Source organism: Dipodomys ordii, unplaced genomic scaffold (genome assembly GCF_000151885.1).
Source record: "Dipodomys ordii isolate 6190 unplaced genomic scaffold, Dord_2.0 Scaffold31, whole genome shotgun sequence".
NCBI lineage: Eukaryota > Metazoa > Chordata > Mammalia > Rodentia > Heteromyidae > Dipodomys > Dipodomys ordii.
In genome coordinates this window covers 2887498-2905326 of record NW_012267247.1, presented here as the reverse complement: position 1 = coordinate 2905326, position 17829 = coordinate 2887498, and the positions used below count along the sequence as shown (strand labels likewise).

General features: G+C 38.4%; 1 protein-coding gene across 2 annotated transcripts in view; it reads left to right on the top strand.

Moving 5' to 3' along the window:
• Nf1 (neurofibromin 1) overlaps positions 1-17829 on the top strand; it is a 254153-nt gene that overhangs the window by 218436 nt on the left and 17888 nt on the right. For both annotated transcript variants that reach the window (XM_013016448.1, XM_013016447.1), the window contains 6 exons: positions 559-660; positions 2593-2733; positions 5025-5151; positions 8121-8252; positions 9510-9645; positions 12907-13064. In XM_013016448.1, coding sequence (XP_012871902.1) covers positions 559-660; positions 2593-2733; positions 5025-5151; positions 8121-8252; positions 9510-9645; positions 12907-13064 — 796 coding nt within the window. The remainder of the gene's footprint in view (positions 1-558; positions 661-2592; positions 2734-5024; positions 5152-8120; positions 8253-9509; positions 9646-12906; positions 13065-17829) is intronic.

The following is a 17829-nucleotide window of genomic DNA, read 5'->3' as shown; positions in this document are numbered from 1 at the left end:
CACACACACACACACACACACACACACACACACACACACACACACACACACACACACGGAAGGTGGCTGAGTGGTAGAGCACTTGCCCTGCATGCATGAGGCCCTGGGTTTGATTCCTCATCACCACATAAGCAACAAAAGAAGAAAGCCGGAAGTGGCGCTGTGGCTCAAGTGGTAGAGCACTAGCCTTGAGCTAGAGCTGAGGGACAGCGCCCAGGCCCCATGACCGGACCCCTCCTCCCCCCAAAAAAAGTCTTTAAGAAAATGTTTTGTTTTTTTGTAAAGCTGATATCCTTAGTATTTTATCAGTTTTCAAAGCTTTTAATTATATGATAATTATGTATACTTAAGTAAAACTGTATCATTTGTAATTATAATAATCCTTACTTACCAAGATGTAATATAGAATTACGTGTAAAAATAAGAAACTAAATATGCAGTGATTACCATTGTATTTTAAATTATTGTAATAATTATCAAATAAGTAAATGTTTCTCACATGCTTCTGAGATTCTGTTTTCAATGAAAGTAAAATAAATTATTCTGTTTTCCTGAAAGGCACTTGAGAGTTGCTTAAAAGGACCTGATACTTACAACAGTCAAGTTCTGATAGAAGCTACAGTAATAGCACTAACCAAATTACAGCCACTTCTTAATAAGGTAATTATTGAGGAAATGACTGAATTTATTCATTTTGGCTGTCAGTGTTACATGTTCCTTTTCTGGTAAACATTCAGAAAATAGAGATGGTCTGATAATAAGAAAAAGTTATTGGCTGGGAGGGTGGCTCAGTGGTAGAGTGTTTGCGTTGCATGCATGAGGCCCTGGGTTCAGTTCCTCCGTGCCACATAAACAGAAAAAGCCGGAAGTAGTGCTATGGTCAAGTGGTAGATTGCTAGCCTTGAGCTGAAGAGCTGAGGGACAGTGCCCACGCCCAGAGTTCAAGACCTACGACCAACAAAAAAAAAAAGAAAGAAAAAGTTATTGTTAAAAGTAAAACTTCTTGTCATAAAGTTGAATTGTTTGAAGGCATTAGAGGAAGAATGAGTATATTATTAAGTGTTTGTAATTTTTTTGACCAGTGCTAAAGGTATAGATATAAATATATAATTTATATGGCATGTATATTTATAACTATAGATACAAACTCTTAATCCTTTCATCTAGAAGGTATCAATAGAGCATCTCATGTGCCAGGTACTTTCTTAGGTGCTAAGAGATACACATAGTACTAAACAAAGCCAATAAAATTGCCTGCGTTTGTAGAGCTTACATTGTGGGGTTGTATGAGGGTTAAGGAATGGACAAATAATACAGTAAATAAAACACTTAATATGTTAATTAATGATCATTACAGAAGAGAACTGTAAAGCTAGAAAAAGTAGATCTGATAAAGGAAGAGTTTGGGTACACTTGCTTAGCATGCACTGTGCCCTGTGTTCAGTCATGTGGGGGTGGGGAGAGGGAACTAGTTACATAGTTAATAAAAGAACCATGACTCTAGCCAGGCACCAGTAGTTCAGAAACTTTCTATCCTAGCTACTTAAGATACTGAGATCTGAGGATTGTGGTTTGAAGTCAGCCTGGGAAGGGAAGTCCATGAGATACTTATCTCCAATTAACTACCAAAAAGCCAAACTGGAAGGGCTTAAATGGAAGAATACCAGCCTTGGTTGAAAACACAAGTAACTGAGTTTAAGCCCTGTTACTGACACAAAAAAAACCAAACATGATTCTAATCCAAGGCTGACTCTAAAGTCCATATGTTTTTTCCACATACCCGTGTGTGAAGTAGGGATTAATTCAAAGAAGCAAGAGATTATTTTACTGAGAGTGACATAATGTTGAGAGGTAAATTTTAACTAAAGTTGGACATAGATAGAATATAGTAAGGATAGAAAGAAAGAAAGTGAAAGGTCCAGCAGTAGGACTAGAGAAAAAAATCAGTGATAAGGGTAAGATGATAAGGAGAACAGTCTAGCAGGGATAGAAAGCAGAGGGCAGGTATGATCTAACATAAACCCTCTTTAGGAAGGAGTTTGAAAATATGCCACTGTCTAGCAGACAGGTAATATGACAAAAAGCAGGACTTACATCATTCTAGTGGTTGAGTATACAATGGTTTGGATTGAAAGTGCAGGCAGAAAGTCTATATAGAGAGTATAGCTCACATGGTAGTGTAAATTACCTCACATGCTCAAGACCCTGGGTTCCATCGTCAATATCACCAAAAATATGTACATATATAAAACAATCCACATTTAGAATAAAAAAGCTTGGGATAGTGTCATTGCTGCTAAAGAAGTGGCAAATGCAAAAAAGACTACTCTAGAAGAATCAACAAAGCTTGGTGACTAAATTGGGTGCCCAGAACAAGTAGAAATCAAGAAAAAATGCTAAGTAAGGTTCTTAGCCTTAGCTACCAGTGCACCAGGACAAAAAAACAAGGCCTTTAACTATTTACCTTCACTAAAAAAGTAAAAACATAGGGAATTTGGTTAAGGTAACATATGCACTGTTGAAGGCTGAAACATGCATGAATGAGATTTTCATGTTTCGTATCTCTTATCTGGAACATGTCTCTTTTGTCAGGACTCTCCTCTGCACAAAGCCCTCTTTTGGGTTGCTGTGGCTGTGCTGCAGCTGGATGAGGTAAACTTGTATTCAGCGGGCACCGCACTTTTGGAACAAAACCTGCACACCTTAGACAGTCTCCGGATATTCAACGACAAAGTAAGCATCCCTACCCAGTTCTCCTTTTTTCACGTTTGCTGGGTAGGTGCTCCACTTGAGCTACACCCCCAATACTACTTTTTCCTTTTATTACTCTTTAAGATCAAAACTAAAAATATAGCGTATAAGTTAAATATGAATATTTATACTGATAATTTCTTGTTTTTTGGGTTTTTTTTTGCCAGTCCTAGGACTTGAACTAAGGGCCTGGGCACTGTCCCTGATCTTCTTTTGATCAAGGCTAGCACTCTACCATTTGAGCCACAGTGCCACTTCCTACTTTTTCTCTTTATGTGGTACTGAGGAATTAAACCTAGGGCTTCATGCTTGCTAGGCAAGCATTCTACCTCTAAGCTACAGTCCCAGCCACTAGACTCCTTATTTTGCTTAAGACTAGCACTCTACCATTTAAACCAGAGTGCCACTTTGACTTTTTTTGTGATTAATTGGAGATGAAAGTCTCATAGACTGCCCTGCCTTTGCTGGCTTTGAACTGTGATCCTCAGATCTCAGCCTCCTCAGTAGGTAGGAATACAGGCATGAGCCACTGGTCCCCAGTTGTACTGATAATTTCTTATGAATATAGTTCCTTACCAGCTTATAAAAAAACTGTTTAACAGTTTAATATTTTTATATTTCCTACATAAAAAATTGCCATGCGCAGTATTGACCTGATGCTAGTCCATAGAAGAGGGACAATACCGAGTAGTATCACCTACCTACCCTGCTGGGTCCCTAGCACTTCAAGTTCATTCATTGTCATTTTTAGAACACTAAGGTAGAATTAGCACTTTCCAGCCCCATTTCACAAGTGAAGACACTTATTTGGTTGAATAATACTATTTAATGAAAACCTGGTATAGTTAATAGCAGATGAAGAAATTAGAGATGTGAAAGAGGACTTTGGAAAGTTAATTTAGAATTTTTTTTGTTTCTTATACTTAGTTTTGCTTTAATGTGTTCTATTAGGTACATCCCCCCCTAACATTTATTAACTTTGGTTGGGGTTGGATTTGGGTTCCAATCATAGAAGAATTTAAACAGTACAAAATTACCCTCCTTTTATTGTTGGCAAAAACTGGGAATAGTCTAGGAGAAAATAAATTTTTATAAAGAATGTGAATATATAAGTTAACATGAAATTAACTAAGCTCTGGATAAAAAGAAACAGCGTGGTTTGAAGTATGAAGAAATTTGGTTAAAGAGTGTTTATATCTGATATAGTATTAGACTTAACACAGCTGGAAGTCTGGGAAGTGTGGAAACAAAGTATTAAAGGTAGAAGGTACTTTGAAGTTTATCATTCAGACTTCTATTTTATGAAAAGAAATGAGCAAAACAAGCTGAATGACTGGTTTATTTTATATATCTGGTTTGGGATTAGAATCATTCTTGCCTAAAAGTCCTCTTTGCTGGAGTTGTCTTAGGACAAAGATAAGTCATTTTCATGTTAAAAATATTTGCAAATTTGCAAATCTTAGAAATAGCTATGTTGGCATTTTTGTTGCCAGAACATCCCAACAGAGGAATTGATCATGATTCCTAGGCACCAAGCTACTTGGAATCAGACTTGATAGAGCTTCTTAAAAGTCATCAGGCAGCCAGGTATCAGTGGCTCACACCTATAAGCCTTGCTACTCAGGAGGCTGAGATCTAAGGCTCTCCATTCAAAGCTGCCTTTCCCAGGCAGGAAAGTTTGTGATATTCTCTAGTTATCTCTAATTAACCATCAAAGAGCTGGAAGTATAGCTGTGTCTCTAGTAGTGCACTAGCTTTGAACAAAAATACCTCGGGGATAGAGCCCAGGCCCTGAAATCAAGCCCTAGGACTGGCATCCCCCCCCCCCCACACACACACACAAAAATTATCAAGCTAGAGTCCCCAAGACTAGCCTGGTAAGAGAAAAAAAAATCAGAAAAAATTCACCATGATGTCAATCAAGAGTCAAATATTGTTTATTGTATATTAAAACTTTTTCATCTTTGATTATCCATTTTCTTGTACCAACTAATATGTATATCCTTACATGTTCTTCTGTGGTTTCCTGTAGTCTGAAAATAATTTCTCAATTTGGAAGGACTAACTACTTATCTCATCATAACTGTTCGAGGCAAACCAAAACCAAACTAAGTACTAAGTGATCTTCTAAAGATAGCTGGTGGGTTGAGGATAGAGCCCAGTGGTAAAAAGCCTATCTAGCATTGAGGCACTGAGTTCAATCCCTAGTATTATAAACAGTGAAAACAGCTTTTGTGGGAACCCATGAACCATCTCATGATTGTTTTTACTAGAGTCCAGAAGAAGTGTTCATGGCAACCCGGAATCCTCTGGAGTGGCACTGCAAGCAGATGGATCATTTTGTTGGACTCAACTTCAACTCAAATTTCAACTTTGCACTGGTTGGACACCTCTTAAAAGGTAGAGAGGCACTGGGCACTAGTGGCTCACAGGTGTAATCCTATCTACTCAGGAGGCTGAGATCTGAGTGTTAGAGTTTGAAGCCAACCTTGGCAGGAAAGTCCTTAGACTCCTATCTCCAGTTAACCACCAAAAAGACAGAAGTGGTAAAGTGCTATCTTTGAACACAAAGCTCGAGGATAGCATTGATGCCTTGAGTTCAAGTTCCAGGACTAGTGTGTGCACGTATGTGTTTGTGAACACTACACACACACACACATACAAGTAGCAAGGCCTTGTGTGTGAGGATGTTCTTAGACACAGTACTAAGAAGCCACAGTATTTAAAATAATTACTTGAAATAATTGTCTGTGTGTTTTTACTTTACAAGACAATAAACTGTAGCTGTCTTCCTGAGGTTTTTTTATTCAGTATGTGTCTTAATAGAGCCAGTTTTCATAGCAAATAATCAGGTTCACTTAAAGCAAAAGAATTGATTACTATGGAATTTCTAAGTATTGAACATGTTAATAGGCATTTTAGTTAATAGTAATAAACATTTTGTTAATTATCAAAAAAGACAGACTGCAAATCTACATATTCATTTTTATTGGAAAATGGTATTGTACAAATTTGCTCACAGAAGTACTGGGAATGAGACAGTTATAGAGCATTTGTCTATCCTTAGCACTGCAAAAACAAAGTTTCCACTTTTGTGAGTAATTAAATTCAGATTTGGTCAGATATTTTTTAATTCGTTTCCAATACATTGTAGATCAATACCATTCTGTCATGCTCCAGAGCCTTACCTTTCTGTTTCCTAACACTCTGGATTTCTGTATTGCTGATAGCCAGCCATTTCTAGCTGCTCCTCAGAGCTCATTCACATCTGACCAGACTTTACTGCTCACTGCTGACTATACAACTTGATAGCCATGGTCCATTAACATGGAACAGTCAGGTCAGGGTTCACATAGAGTAATGGGCCAGTGCTCAAGTCTACAGTTCTGTTAGCTATTTAAATAATTCTTAGGTTTAAAGTGTCATAGAGGTTCTCTTCGTGTTTACCTGATATGTATACTGTGAATGCATTCATTTGATGTTGCCTTCTTTTCTTTTTTTTTCCTTTAAAATGTTTTTTTAATTTAATTTTATTTTATTTGTGAACATACTGTACAGAGGGGTTACAATTACATGGGCAGATAATGCGTACATTTCTTACCAAGCATTGCAGCCTCCTCCTTTGGTGATGTTGCCTTCTTGAGAAATTGCTACGGAAACCATTGAAGAGTTAGTTATAAAATATTACAAAAAAGGTTGTCTTTGGTAAAGTGCTTGTTTATCCTGTATTTCTCAAATACTATTCCTATTTTCAGAATTCAAATCCCTATTGTAAATGAATAGCATTAATGATTAAAAGCATATTGAGCCAGATACCAGTGACTCACACCTGTAATCCGAGCAACTCAGAGGCTTAGATCTGAGGATCGAGGTTTGAAGCCAGCCCAGGCAGGAAAATCCATGAGACTCTTATCACCAATTAACTACCAGAAAACTGGAAGTGGCTCTGTGACTTAAAATGGTAGAGTGCTAGCCTTGAGTGAAAAAGCTCAGGGACATTGTACAGGTCCTGAGGTCAAGCCCCACAGTCGACCAAAAAAAAAAAAAAAAGCATATTGAGGCCAAGCACTGGTGGCTCCTGCTTGTAATCCTAGCTCCTCAGAAGGTTGAGATCTGACAGTTCAAAGACAGCCTGGGCAGGAAAGCCCCAATTAAGTATCAAAAAAGCTGGAAGTAGAGCTGTGGCTTTAGTGGTAGAGAGCTATCTTTGAATAGAAAAGCTCAGGAATAGCACCTAACCCTGAGTTCAGTCCTCAGGACTGGCACCTAAAACAAGCATATTGAAGATCAAATTTATCTTTTAAATAACCCTGTTCTTTGTTTTTGCATGTGTGTATGTGTTTGCTTGTACTGGAGCTTGAACTCAGGACTTCACTCCCTTAGGTTTCACTTTTGGTTAGCTTTTTCTTTCATGGCCAGTGCACTACCACTTGAGCCACACAACCAGAACAACATTGTGCTCATTAACTGGAGATGGAGTCTCGAGAACTTTTTTGCCCAGGATGGCTTCACATCTTTGTCCTTAGATCTCAGCTTCCTGGGTAGCTAGGATTACCAGCATGAGCCACTGGTGTCTAGCTCTTTTTTTTTTTTTGTGCTAGCTTTGAGGCTTGAACTGAGGTTTCATGTTGTTGGCTTTTTTGCTCACAGCTAGAACTCTATCACTTGAGCCATACCTATAGACAACATTTTTGCTGGTAGTTAGAGAGTTCTGAGGAGTTTTCTGCCTAGGCTGGCTTCAAGCCTCAATCCTCAGATCTCAGCATCCCGAATAGCTAGGATTATGTCTGTAAGCCACCAGCACCTGCAGCCCTAAGAGCATATGCTTTCCTGCCCAGTCTGACTTTGAACATTAGATACTGCTTGTTTGTTGTAATTTGAAATAGTCTCCTTATGTGGCTCAGGCAGGCCTTGAACTCATGATCCTCCTGCCTCAGCCTCCCTAGTGCTAGGATTACAGGTATGCACTACCAGGCCTGGCTTTTTATTTCTTTTTAACTGAAAAATCTCTTTCAAAGCAGTAGAAATCTGTTTTTGAAAGAAATTTAAAGAGAATTCCAATACACAGTGTGGTGGCAGGGGGAGAGTTTTTGTTTTATTTCCTCTGCAGTCTTAGCAAATGAAAGGTCTGAAACACTATTTTTCCCCTCTCCCCAAGAGGAAAAATATAACTAAGGTTTCAGAAAACATTGTTTTATTCTACACATTTTGCTAGTTAATGCTATGTATAAATACCTTCACAAATAGCTATCCTTGGAAGGGAAATGATCCTTAATATTTCTTTTCTTGCAGAGGTAGTCATTACAAAATTAGAAGTCAAATGTTTGTTCCTAGATTAACTTCTTTTTTTCTTTTTCTTTTTTTTGTAGGGTACAGACATCCTTCACCTGCAATTGTTGCAAGAACAGTCAGAATTTTACATACACTACTAACTTTGGTTAACAAGCATAGGAATTGTGACAAATTTGAGGTGAATACACAGAGTGTGGCTTATTTAGCAGGTAAAATCACAAAATCTTAATCGCTTTCTGTATCTTAAGATCACCTGAAGGGAACACATACCAATATGGGTCCTTTAGCTAGTTACTTTGAAAGGTAAAGACTTCAGTCAGGGACCAGTGGCTCACATCTGTAATCCTAGCTACTCAGGAGGCTGAGATCTGAGGATTGCGGTTGAAAGCCAGCTGGAGCAGTAAAGTCCATGAGACTCTATCTCTGGTTAACCACCCCCAAACTGGCAGTGGCGCTGTGGCTCAAGTGTAGAACACTAGCCTTGAGCTGAAGAGCTCAAGGACAGTGTACAGACTGAGAGTTCAAGCCCATGGCTGACAAAAAAAAAAAAGCCTACCACCAACAATAAAATAAAATAAAGGCTTCACAATCCAGTCCTTTGCTGCAATTTTGAAGGTTAGGGGAAGGTGCCCCAAGTGATGGAGCACGTAGTTGGCAAGCATGAAACCCTCAGTTCTCAATCCCCAGTGCTGCCAAATCAGTCCGTAAAATAAAAATTTTAAGTTTTTGCCAAAACAGTTTTCCTTATGAAAGAATTTGCGTTGAAATCTGAACTGCATTCCTTTTAGCATCTTTGATTCAGGACACTACAATGACTCCCTCTTGTCTATCATAAAAATCTCAAAACCTCATCTCATCAGCAGCCTTCTCTGATTCTGTTGGCTAAATTTCATAAGCCTCATTTAATTACAGCTAAAGGTTGGGCTGTTTAAAACTGTATACATGCTGTCTACTTATTCTGCAAGTGACTTTCTGCCTTTAATAGTCTTCCCCCCATCCCGTTAAACTGTCTATTTGCTCTTTTTGTTTATTCAGCAACACTTGGATATAATACATTTCTTTATAATTGTTTGATGGAAAGTGCTGATTCTCAGTTTAGCAATCTTCCATTATGGCAGTTTTTTTGTTTAAACCATATGACTCTAAAGTATTTTTCCTTAGTGGACTTCATACTACCTCTCCTGTCTATTTTTGTGTTTCTTAAGATCAACATATTTTCAAGATTTGAAAAAAAATGCTTATTAAAACTTCCATGTTTATGTACAAGCTTCCAAAATACATTACAAATGTTGAAAGTAAGCAAGTTTGTCCTAAACATTTATAGTCTTAAAGCCACATACCCTCTAGGGTTCCTTACAGGTACGTTTAGTACTAGTATCCTCCTTAAGAGGCTATAAGAAATGTATCTGATTTTAGGTCATGAATGATTTGCGGAATTTTTAAATTGCCTTCTTTTTCCCTTTTAGCTTTACTTACAGTGTCTGAAGAAGTTCGAAGTCGCTGCAGCCTCAAACATAGAAAGTCCCTTCTTCTTACTGATATTTCAATGGAAAATGTGCCCATGGATACATATTCCCTTCATCATGGTGACCCCAGCTATAGGTTAGTAGACTTACCCTCCCTAATTACATACCTTCTATGCTGATGGAAGCTGACCGTAATCCAAAAGTTAACATAGAGGTGGGTCTAGAGGTAGTCTAAGAAAAGTGTTTAAATCAAAACTCATTTTATAAATATACAGTATTTTGTGTGAGTAATAGGAAAATTATCATTCTATTGATCTAATTGTGCTAAGACTATTTGAATAGTGAATGAAGATGATCTGAAAAGTATTTTGTTTTAGAAAAGGGTCTGGTGGGAAAAAACTAGCATGAAATATAAGTAGCATTACATCCCTAGTGATAAAAATTAAGCTATACCAGATTGGTAGCTGGGTGCTACTCAGGAGGCTGAGATCCAGGATCATGATTCAAAGCCAACCCAGAAAACCACAAGACTCTTATCTCCAATTAACCACCAAAAAAGTTGGAAGTAGAGCCGTAGCTCAAGTGGTAAGTGGTAGAGCGCTAGCCTTGAGCACAAAAGTTCAGGGACAATGCCCAAACCAAGCTCCAGGATAGGCAATTAAAAAAAAAAAAAGGTGAAAAACATGCTCATCCCTATGACCCAAGTGGTAGAGCGCTTGCCTTGAGCTGCAGAGTTTAGGAACAGTGCCCAAGAATCCTGGTTTGAAGCCAGCCCAGGCAGGAACATCTGTGAGACTCTTATCTCCAATTAACCAGCCAAAAGTGGGGCTGTGTCTCAAATGCTAGAATGCCCTGGCTCTGAATTCAAGCTCCAGTAATGGCGTAAAAATGAGTAAATAAATGAATGAATAAATTAAAAATGATAGATATATATAGTCTTAATGTACATCTGCATATACATGTGTAAGTCTTACTCAATAAAAAATATCTGCTAGTTGAATTAGTGAACAGTTTGATATACGGATGGCCATAGTCATAAGTGCAGTGGGGAGACTCAATTTTTTTTTTGCAATATCCAATGCTATTTTCTAATGTTTTATGTGTCCAAATAATTTAGCTGGAAAAAAAATTATCCAATCTTTGCCATAGTTGTTTGCAGGAAATCCACAAATGTGCTCTATCCTCTGTATCCTTTCAGTTTTTGTATTTTAAGATCAACTATTTTCCAAATTTAAAAAAATCATTCATAATTCTTTTTAAAAAATACACCAAAAACATGACCATACATTTGTTGTGTTTTTTCATATTACACTGAAATTACTTAAGAGCTTTTTATATTATATAGGTTTCTGTGATAAAATAATAAAATTATGTCTACTTTTTTTTTTGTCAGTCATGGGGCTTGAACTCAAGGCCTAAGTGCTGTCCCTGAGCTTTTGCGCTCAAGGATAGCGCTCTACCAGTTGGAGCCACATCACTACTTCTAGTTTTGGGGTGGTTAATTGGAGATAAAGAGTCTTGTGGACTTTCCTGCCTAGACTGGCTTTGAATCATAATCCTCAGATCTTAACCTCTTGAGTAACTAGGATTACAGGAGTGAGCCAGTGGCACCTGGCTTATGTGTACTTTAATAAATCTCTTTGGTTAGTATAGTTTTCAGTATTACATGAAAAGGACATCATTTGGGAATTTCTTAAGTAAACAAAATACAAGGTTTAGGTACAGTGTTGAACATAGAAAAATAATCTTCCACTTGCAGAGTTTATATCATTCAGCTTACTAACATCTGCTTTTTTTGGTACTGGAGTTTGAACTTGACATTTCATATTTACTCAGCTTTACTACTTAAAATGATGCTCTACCATTAGAGCCATGCCTCTAACCCAGCTTTTTTGCTAGTTACTTTTGGAGATAGAATTTTGAAGACTTTTCTAATCAGTCTGGCCTCAAATTTCTCTCCTATGGATCTCAGCCTCCTAAGTAGCTTAGATTATAGGTGTGAGGCACTAGTGCCTGGCTACATCCTGGTTTTGTTTTGTTTTGGTTTGATTTTGTCAGTCCTAGGACTTGAACTCTGGGCCTAGGCGCTGTCCCTGAGCTTCTTTTTGCTCATGGCTAGCACTTTACCACTTGAGCCATACCTCCACTTCTGGCTGTTTATGTGATTAATTGAAGATAGTCTCACCATCTTTCCTGCCCTGACTGACTTTGAACTGCAATCCTCAGATCTCAACCTCCTCAGTAGCTAGGATTATAAGCATGAGCCATCAGTGCCCAAGTTACATCCTGCTTTTTAATTTAAAAAAAAAAAATCTCCAGATATGCCACTTATGGGCAGAGATAGCAGGGAGAAACTGCAGAAAGGCAAAGGAAGGGGTAACATTGTCTAAAAGAGAAATGTATACATTACCTGAATTGTGAAATGGTAACCCCTCTGTGCAACACCTTAATAACAAAATTATAATTATTTCTTAAAACCCTCCACAATTTCCTACTGAGATTTTAACTATGTATGCTAGTATTCCAGGTGTTTTTTATATTCAGTCTTACTCTTGGGTCACTCTCATCCAGATATTTCTTTGAGCTATGCTTTTTTATAGAGAGAGAGAATAAAATAATAAATTTAGTTTGAGATTCATGCTTTTTAAAAAACAATTCAAGTTTTTAATCAATTCAAGCCAGGCGCCCGTGGCTCACGCCTGTAATCCTAGCTACTCAGGAGGCTGAGATCTAAGGATCATGGTTCAAAGCCATCCCAGGTAAGTGGCACTGTGGCTCAAGCGGTAGAGCGCTCACCTTGAGCTGAAGAGCTGAGGGGATAGCGCCCAAGCCCAGAGTTCAAGCCCCCCATGACTGACAAAAACAAAACAAAACTCAGTTCAACCCGCCTGGGCAGAAAAGTCCCTGAGACTTCTCTCCAATTAACTACCAAAAAAACTAAGAGTGGTGCTGTAGTTCAAGTGGTTGAGTGCTATAGCCCTGGGCAAAAAAGCTAACAGACAGCACCCAGGCCCTGAATTCAAGCACCAGGACCAGCAACCCCTAAAGCCCTTTGAAGTGCTATGTTAAAATTAATTGATTGGGGCTGGGAAGGTGGCTCAGTGGTAGAGCGCTTGCCTTGCATGCCTGAGGCCCTGGGTTTGATTCCTCAGCACCATGTAAGCAAAAAGAAAAAAGCCGGAAGTGGTGCTGTGGCTCAAGTGGTAGAGCACTAGCCTTGAGCTGAAGAGCTGAGGGACAGCGCCCAGGCCCAGAGTTTAGGCCCACTACCGGACCCAAAAAAAAAAAAAATTAATTGATTGCTGTCATTGGGAAATAGGAAAGCTACTTGGAATGGGCAAGTGATGGTTGTATTTGTCTCTGTGTTTATAATTCTTCTCAATTGTTTAAATCTCAGGACACTAAAAGAGAACCAGCCATGGTCCTCTCCCAAAGGTTCTGAGGGGTACCTTGCAGCCACTTATCCAGCTGTGGGCCAGACTAGTCCCCGAGCCAGGAAATCCATGAGCTTGGACATGGGGCAGCCTTCTCAGGCCAACACTAAGAAGTTGCTTGGTTAGTTCATCTCAATGTTTTTCTATTTTTAAACTTACTATTCTAAAACATTATCATATACTTTATTATTCAGAGAAGTATTTGAAACTGTTTGAAATTACTAAAATTTTCTGTTTGTATGTAGCGGGATCTTTTTAAGACAATTGTAAGAGTTTAATATGTAAGTTAAGCATTATCGGTTGAGATTGAGAATTGGGCTTTTGAAACAGTTTGGGGATTTTTATTTTGTTGTGCTTTTGTTTCATTTTTCTAATTCCTTGCATAAATACTGTGGCTCTTGTTTTGTTCTGCCTTGGGTATGCATCAGACAGTGGGAATAGTAGAACTATTAGATACCTATGACACATTTCTCAAAAATATTGAGAGCAGAAGATACTTATGTGGAATAAATCTATAATAATATTTTCCTGATTTCTTTGGAAAAAAATAAAGTAAGATAATGTATTTTTTCAATTATAAAGTGATTCTGCCAGGCACTGGTGGCTCATGCCATTAATCCTAGCTGGAGTCTGAGATCTGAGGACCACAATTCAAAGCCAACCCTGGTAGGAAAGTCCATGAGACTTTTATCACCAATTAAGCCAGAAGTGGAGCTGTGGCTCAAGTAGAACAGAAGCTCAGGGACAGAGCCCAGGCTCCAAAGTCAAGCACTAGGACCAGCACAAAAAATAAGTAAAAGATTTGGCTGGGAATGTGGCTCAAGTGGTAGAATTCTAGCCTTGAGCAAAAGAAACTCAGTGACAGTGCCCAGGCTCTGAGTTCAAGCCCCAGGACTGGCCAAAGAAAGATATGACCCTTCAAAGCTGAAATAACTCAGATAAATAAACATTAGGCTATGAGAAATCCACATAAAATACTGAGACCCTTTACTGAAAGTAAATTCCTGAAAAATGCTCTGATACTACATTATATCCAAAGAAAATACAAAGCAATTCTTGTATTCTGTTGGCCAGGATTTTTTTTTGTTTTTTTATTTTTTGTTTGTTTGGTCATGGGGCTTGAACTCTGGGCCTGGGTGCTGTCCCTCAGCATTTTAGCTCAAGGCTAGTGCTCCACCTCTTCCAGTTCTACGCCACTTCTAGTTTTCTGGTGGTTTATTGGAGATAAGAGTCTCACGGATTTTCCTACCAGGCTGGCTTCATGGCCAGTATTTTTATTGTTACTGGAATGTATTAGGTTAGATATTTCAGTAATCAGTTGTGAATGGTCCAGTGGATTTCAGTTATTCATGCCAACATACTTAACTATCTTCGATAGTATTGGGAAAATGTTTATGTTCACAAACAATAGAGTGTAACATAACCTGTCAAAGAATTAAAAACCAAGTATGACCATTCTTATTATTTTTTAAGTTCCGTTCATCCTTTGCCAGAAATAATCTTCTAGGGGTTTCCTGGTTACTTTGTTTCTTTATTGAGATTGTCATGCCAAGGAAGTTGGAAATGAAAAACTAACACTAGAAAATCTAACACTGTACTCATTGTTCCACTCAGGTTACTGGTGTGTCTGCCCTGGGAGGGCCAAGATAGCCATTAGAGGTTTGTTTTGATGGAAAACTGAGGAATTGAGGTAACAAGGAAAAGCTGCAGAGATTACCTGGTCTTAAAGACATCAATATAAGCCAGGAGCTGGTAGGAAAATCCATGGGACTCTTAACTCCAGTAAAGTACTCAGAAAAAGTTGAAAGTGGTGCTGTGGCTCAAGTGGTAGAGTGCTAGCCTTGAGCAAAAGCAGCTCAAGGACAGTGCCCAGGCCCTGAGTTCAAGCCCCCAAACTGGCAAAAAAAAAAAAAAAAAAAAACTTAGGAAAGCAGCTTGCAGTAGACCATAGCATCAAGGGGAATGGTATAAGAAATAAGGCTAGACAGGGGTTGAAAACTGTAAAAGACTGAGGAGAGTCATGTGTAGAAAGAGGAGAGATTGATCAGTATGTTTTAGATACAAACAGGAACTATTGCACAGCATGGTGAGTACAGTTAATTATAATGTATCTTTCATGAAAGAAAGGATTTGGAATTTTTTCTCATTAAAAGATGGTAAGTGCTTGAAGAGACATGTTTACATAAATATTATACAATATATACATATATTAAAACATTACTTCATTAATGTATAATCATATATGTGTGTGTCAGTTAAAAATAAATTTAATTTTTAAAGAAGACCTAATTATAGACTCTATAGAAGAAGCTTCAAGCCAGATAAAATACACATTTGTAATCCCAGCATTTTGGAGTCAGAGACAGGAGAATCTCAAGTTCAAGGCAGCCTAGACTTCATAGCAAGATCCTGCCTCAAAAAGAAAAGTAGAGTCTTGGAGGTGGATCAAGTGGTAAAACACCTGCATAGTAAGTTGGACTCTTAAATCCCCAGTACCATAAAAGGTAGGGGAGGGAGATGCCAGGCGCTCACGCCTCTAATTCTAGCTACTCAGGAGGCTGAGATCTGAGGATCACAGTTCAAAGCCAGCCCAGGCAAGAAAGTCCGTGAGACTCTTACCTTCAATAAACCACTAGAAAACCGGAAGTGGTGCTGTGACTCAAGCCGTAGAGCGCGCTCGCCTTGAGCTGAAGAGCTCAGGGACAGTGCACAAGCCCAGAGTTCAAGCCCCACGACCAACCAAAAAAAAAAGAGTGGGGAGGGGAGGAGAGAGGGAGAGATTCACTCTTAAGTATAATGATATAGATACATTAAAAGCCAAAAAACAAGCCGGGCATCGGTGGCTCACACCTGTAATCCTAGCTACTCAGGAGGCTGAGATCTGAGGATCCTAGTTCAAAGCCAGCCCAAGCAAGGAAAGTACATGAGACGTTAACTTCAATTAACCACCAGAAAACTGGAACAGGCCCTGTGGCTCAAGCGTGCTAGCCTTGAGCTGAAGAGCACTGGGACAGCACCCTGGCCCAGAGTTCAAGCCCCATTACCGAGAAAAAAATAAATAAATAATAAAAGCCAAAGAACAGAAATCTAAGAAAACAACCCTGAATCAATAATTGTCTCATTCATGGAAATCAGCATGATATATTTACAGTACATTATAAATTTACATTGGTTGATAATATATTTGAGATCCCTTCAAAATATATACAACAATATATCCTAGAAAGAAGTAACAAGAGGAATCTAGATTTGAAGAAGAGTAAAGAAAACAAGAATTGGTTAGCTATAGATAGCTGAACTGTAGGAGCAGGTAATCTCCTAGGAATAATGCAAGGAGTAAAAATAGAGAGAAAGGTAGAAAAACAACATAGATAATGGTAACCTAATCTTTTGGAGAATAGAAAAGATTGTCTTTAGAGAACCTGAGTGATCCCTGACTTTGTCACTTCAGGCTAATCATGTAACTGCTCCTGGCTTTCCCTGTTTGCATGATTTGATCTGATTTTGATCCTTTGGCTTTGCTATTTGTGACTCTTTTGAATATTGATTAGTATGAAGTCAGTAGACTTGTAAATGTGCAGTTGTCAGATTTTGCTATAATGGTTTTAATCTAGCTTTTTAAAACTTGTTTTAGATTTATTTTTCCTTAGCACTGCTATAGGAACTAGATGACAGATGCTTCATACCTATAATCCTAGCTGCTAAGGAAGCTGAGATCTAGAGAATTAGGGTTTGCCAGATTGTGCAAAAAAGTCTGCAAGACTCAATCTCCAAAATAACTAGGCTAGAGGCCTGAAGCATGGGTCAGTTTAAAAAGAAAAATAAAAGTCATTTGAGTGTAAAGAATAAAAATAATATGTACATTCCAGCTAACCCAATTTCAATACTTTTACTTTAAATAAGAGAACATTTAAATATTAGTGTAATGCATAATTAGAGAAACTCAAAGCCAAATGTGAGATAGTATTACTTTCTGCTTGAAGCATATCCCAATGTATCTATTTTTAATACTTTCAGGCATACATACCTTTTTTTTTTTTTTTTTTGGTTGGTTGGTTGTGGGACTTGAACGCTGGGCCTGGGTGCTGTCCCTCAGCTCTTCAACCCAAGGCTAGCACTCTACCACTTGAGCCATAGTGCCACTTCTAACCTTTTCTGTTTATGTGATGCTGAGGAATTGAACCCAGGGCCTCATCATGCATGTGAGGCAAGCACTCTACTGCTGAGCCACCTTCCCAGCCCCACACGTCTTATTTTCAAAGTTTCACAAATTAAAGTACAGGTTTAATCTTCATCTAATTTGGAAACTCCTCACACATTAATGATTAATTCTTGGCACCAGCAGAATTTTTAAATTGAAAAGGTGGTTCAGATATAGTTATTTGCTACTGAACAGTTCCTACCCCTGTATTTGTTACTGGTAATTGTACTTGTTAGTGGAGTTTGGTTTCTCTACAATGTAGTGAATGTTATCTCATTTTCATCTGGATTTGTAAGGTATCTACTAGCCACTCCAGAGGCTGAGATGTGAGGATCGTGGTTGGAAGCCAGCCTGGACAGAAAAGTCCCTGTGAGCTTCATCTCCAATTAACCACCAGAAACCACTATGGTTCAAAGTGGCAGAACGCTAGCCTTGAGCAAAAGAGCTCAGGGACAGTGCCCAGGCCCTGAGTTCAAGCCCCATGGTTAGCAAAAAAAAAAAAAAAAAGATATCTGCTATCATGAATGAAAAGCTGTGAGGCCAAAACTCCCTGAGAAGATGGAGAAACTGCTCCAGGGATATTTTTGAGCTTTTTGGGGGTCCTTAAGGTCCTTAAGTGAAAACTTCAACATTTGTGTCCAAACATTTTCTTTTTAATGTACTCTATTCATAGACACTGTGGTTC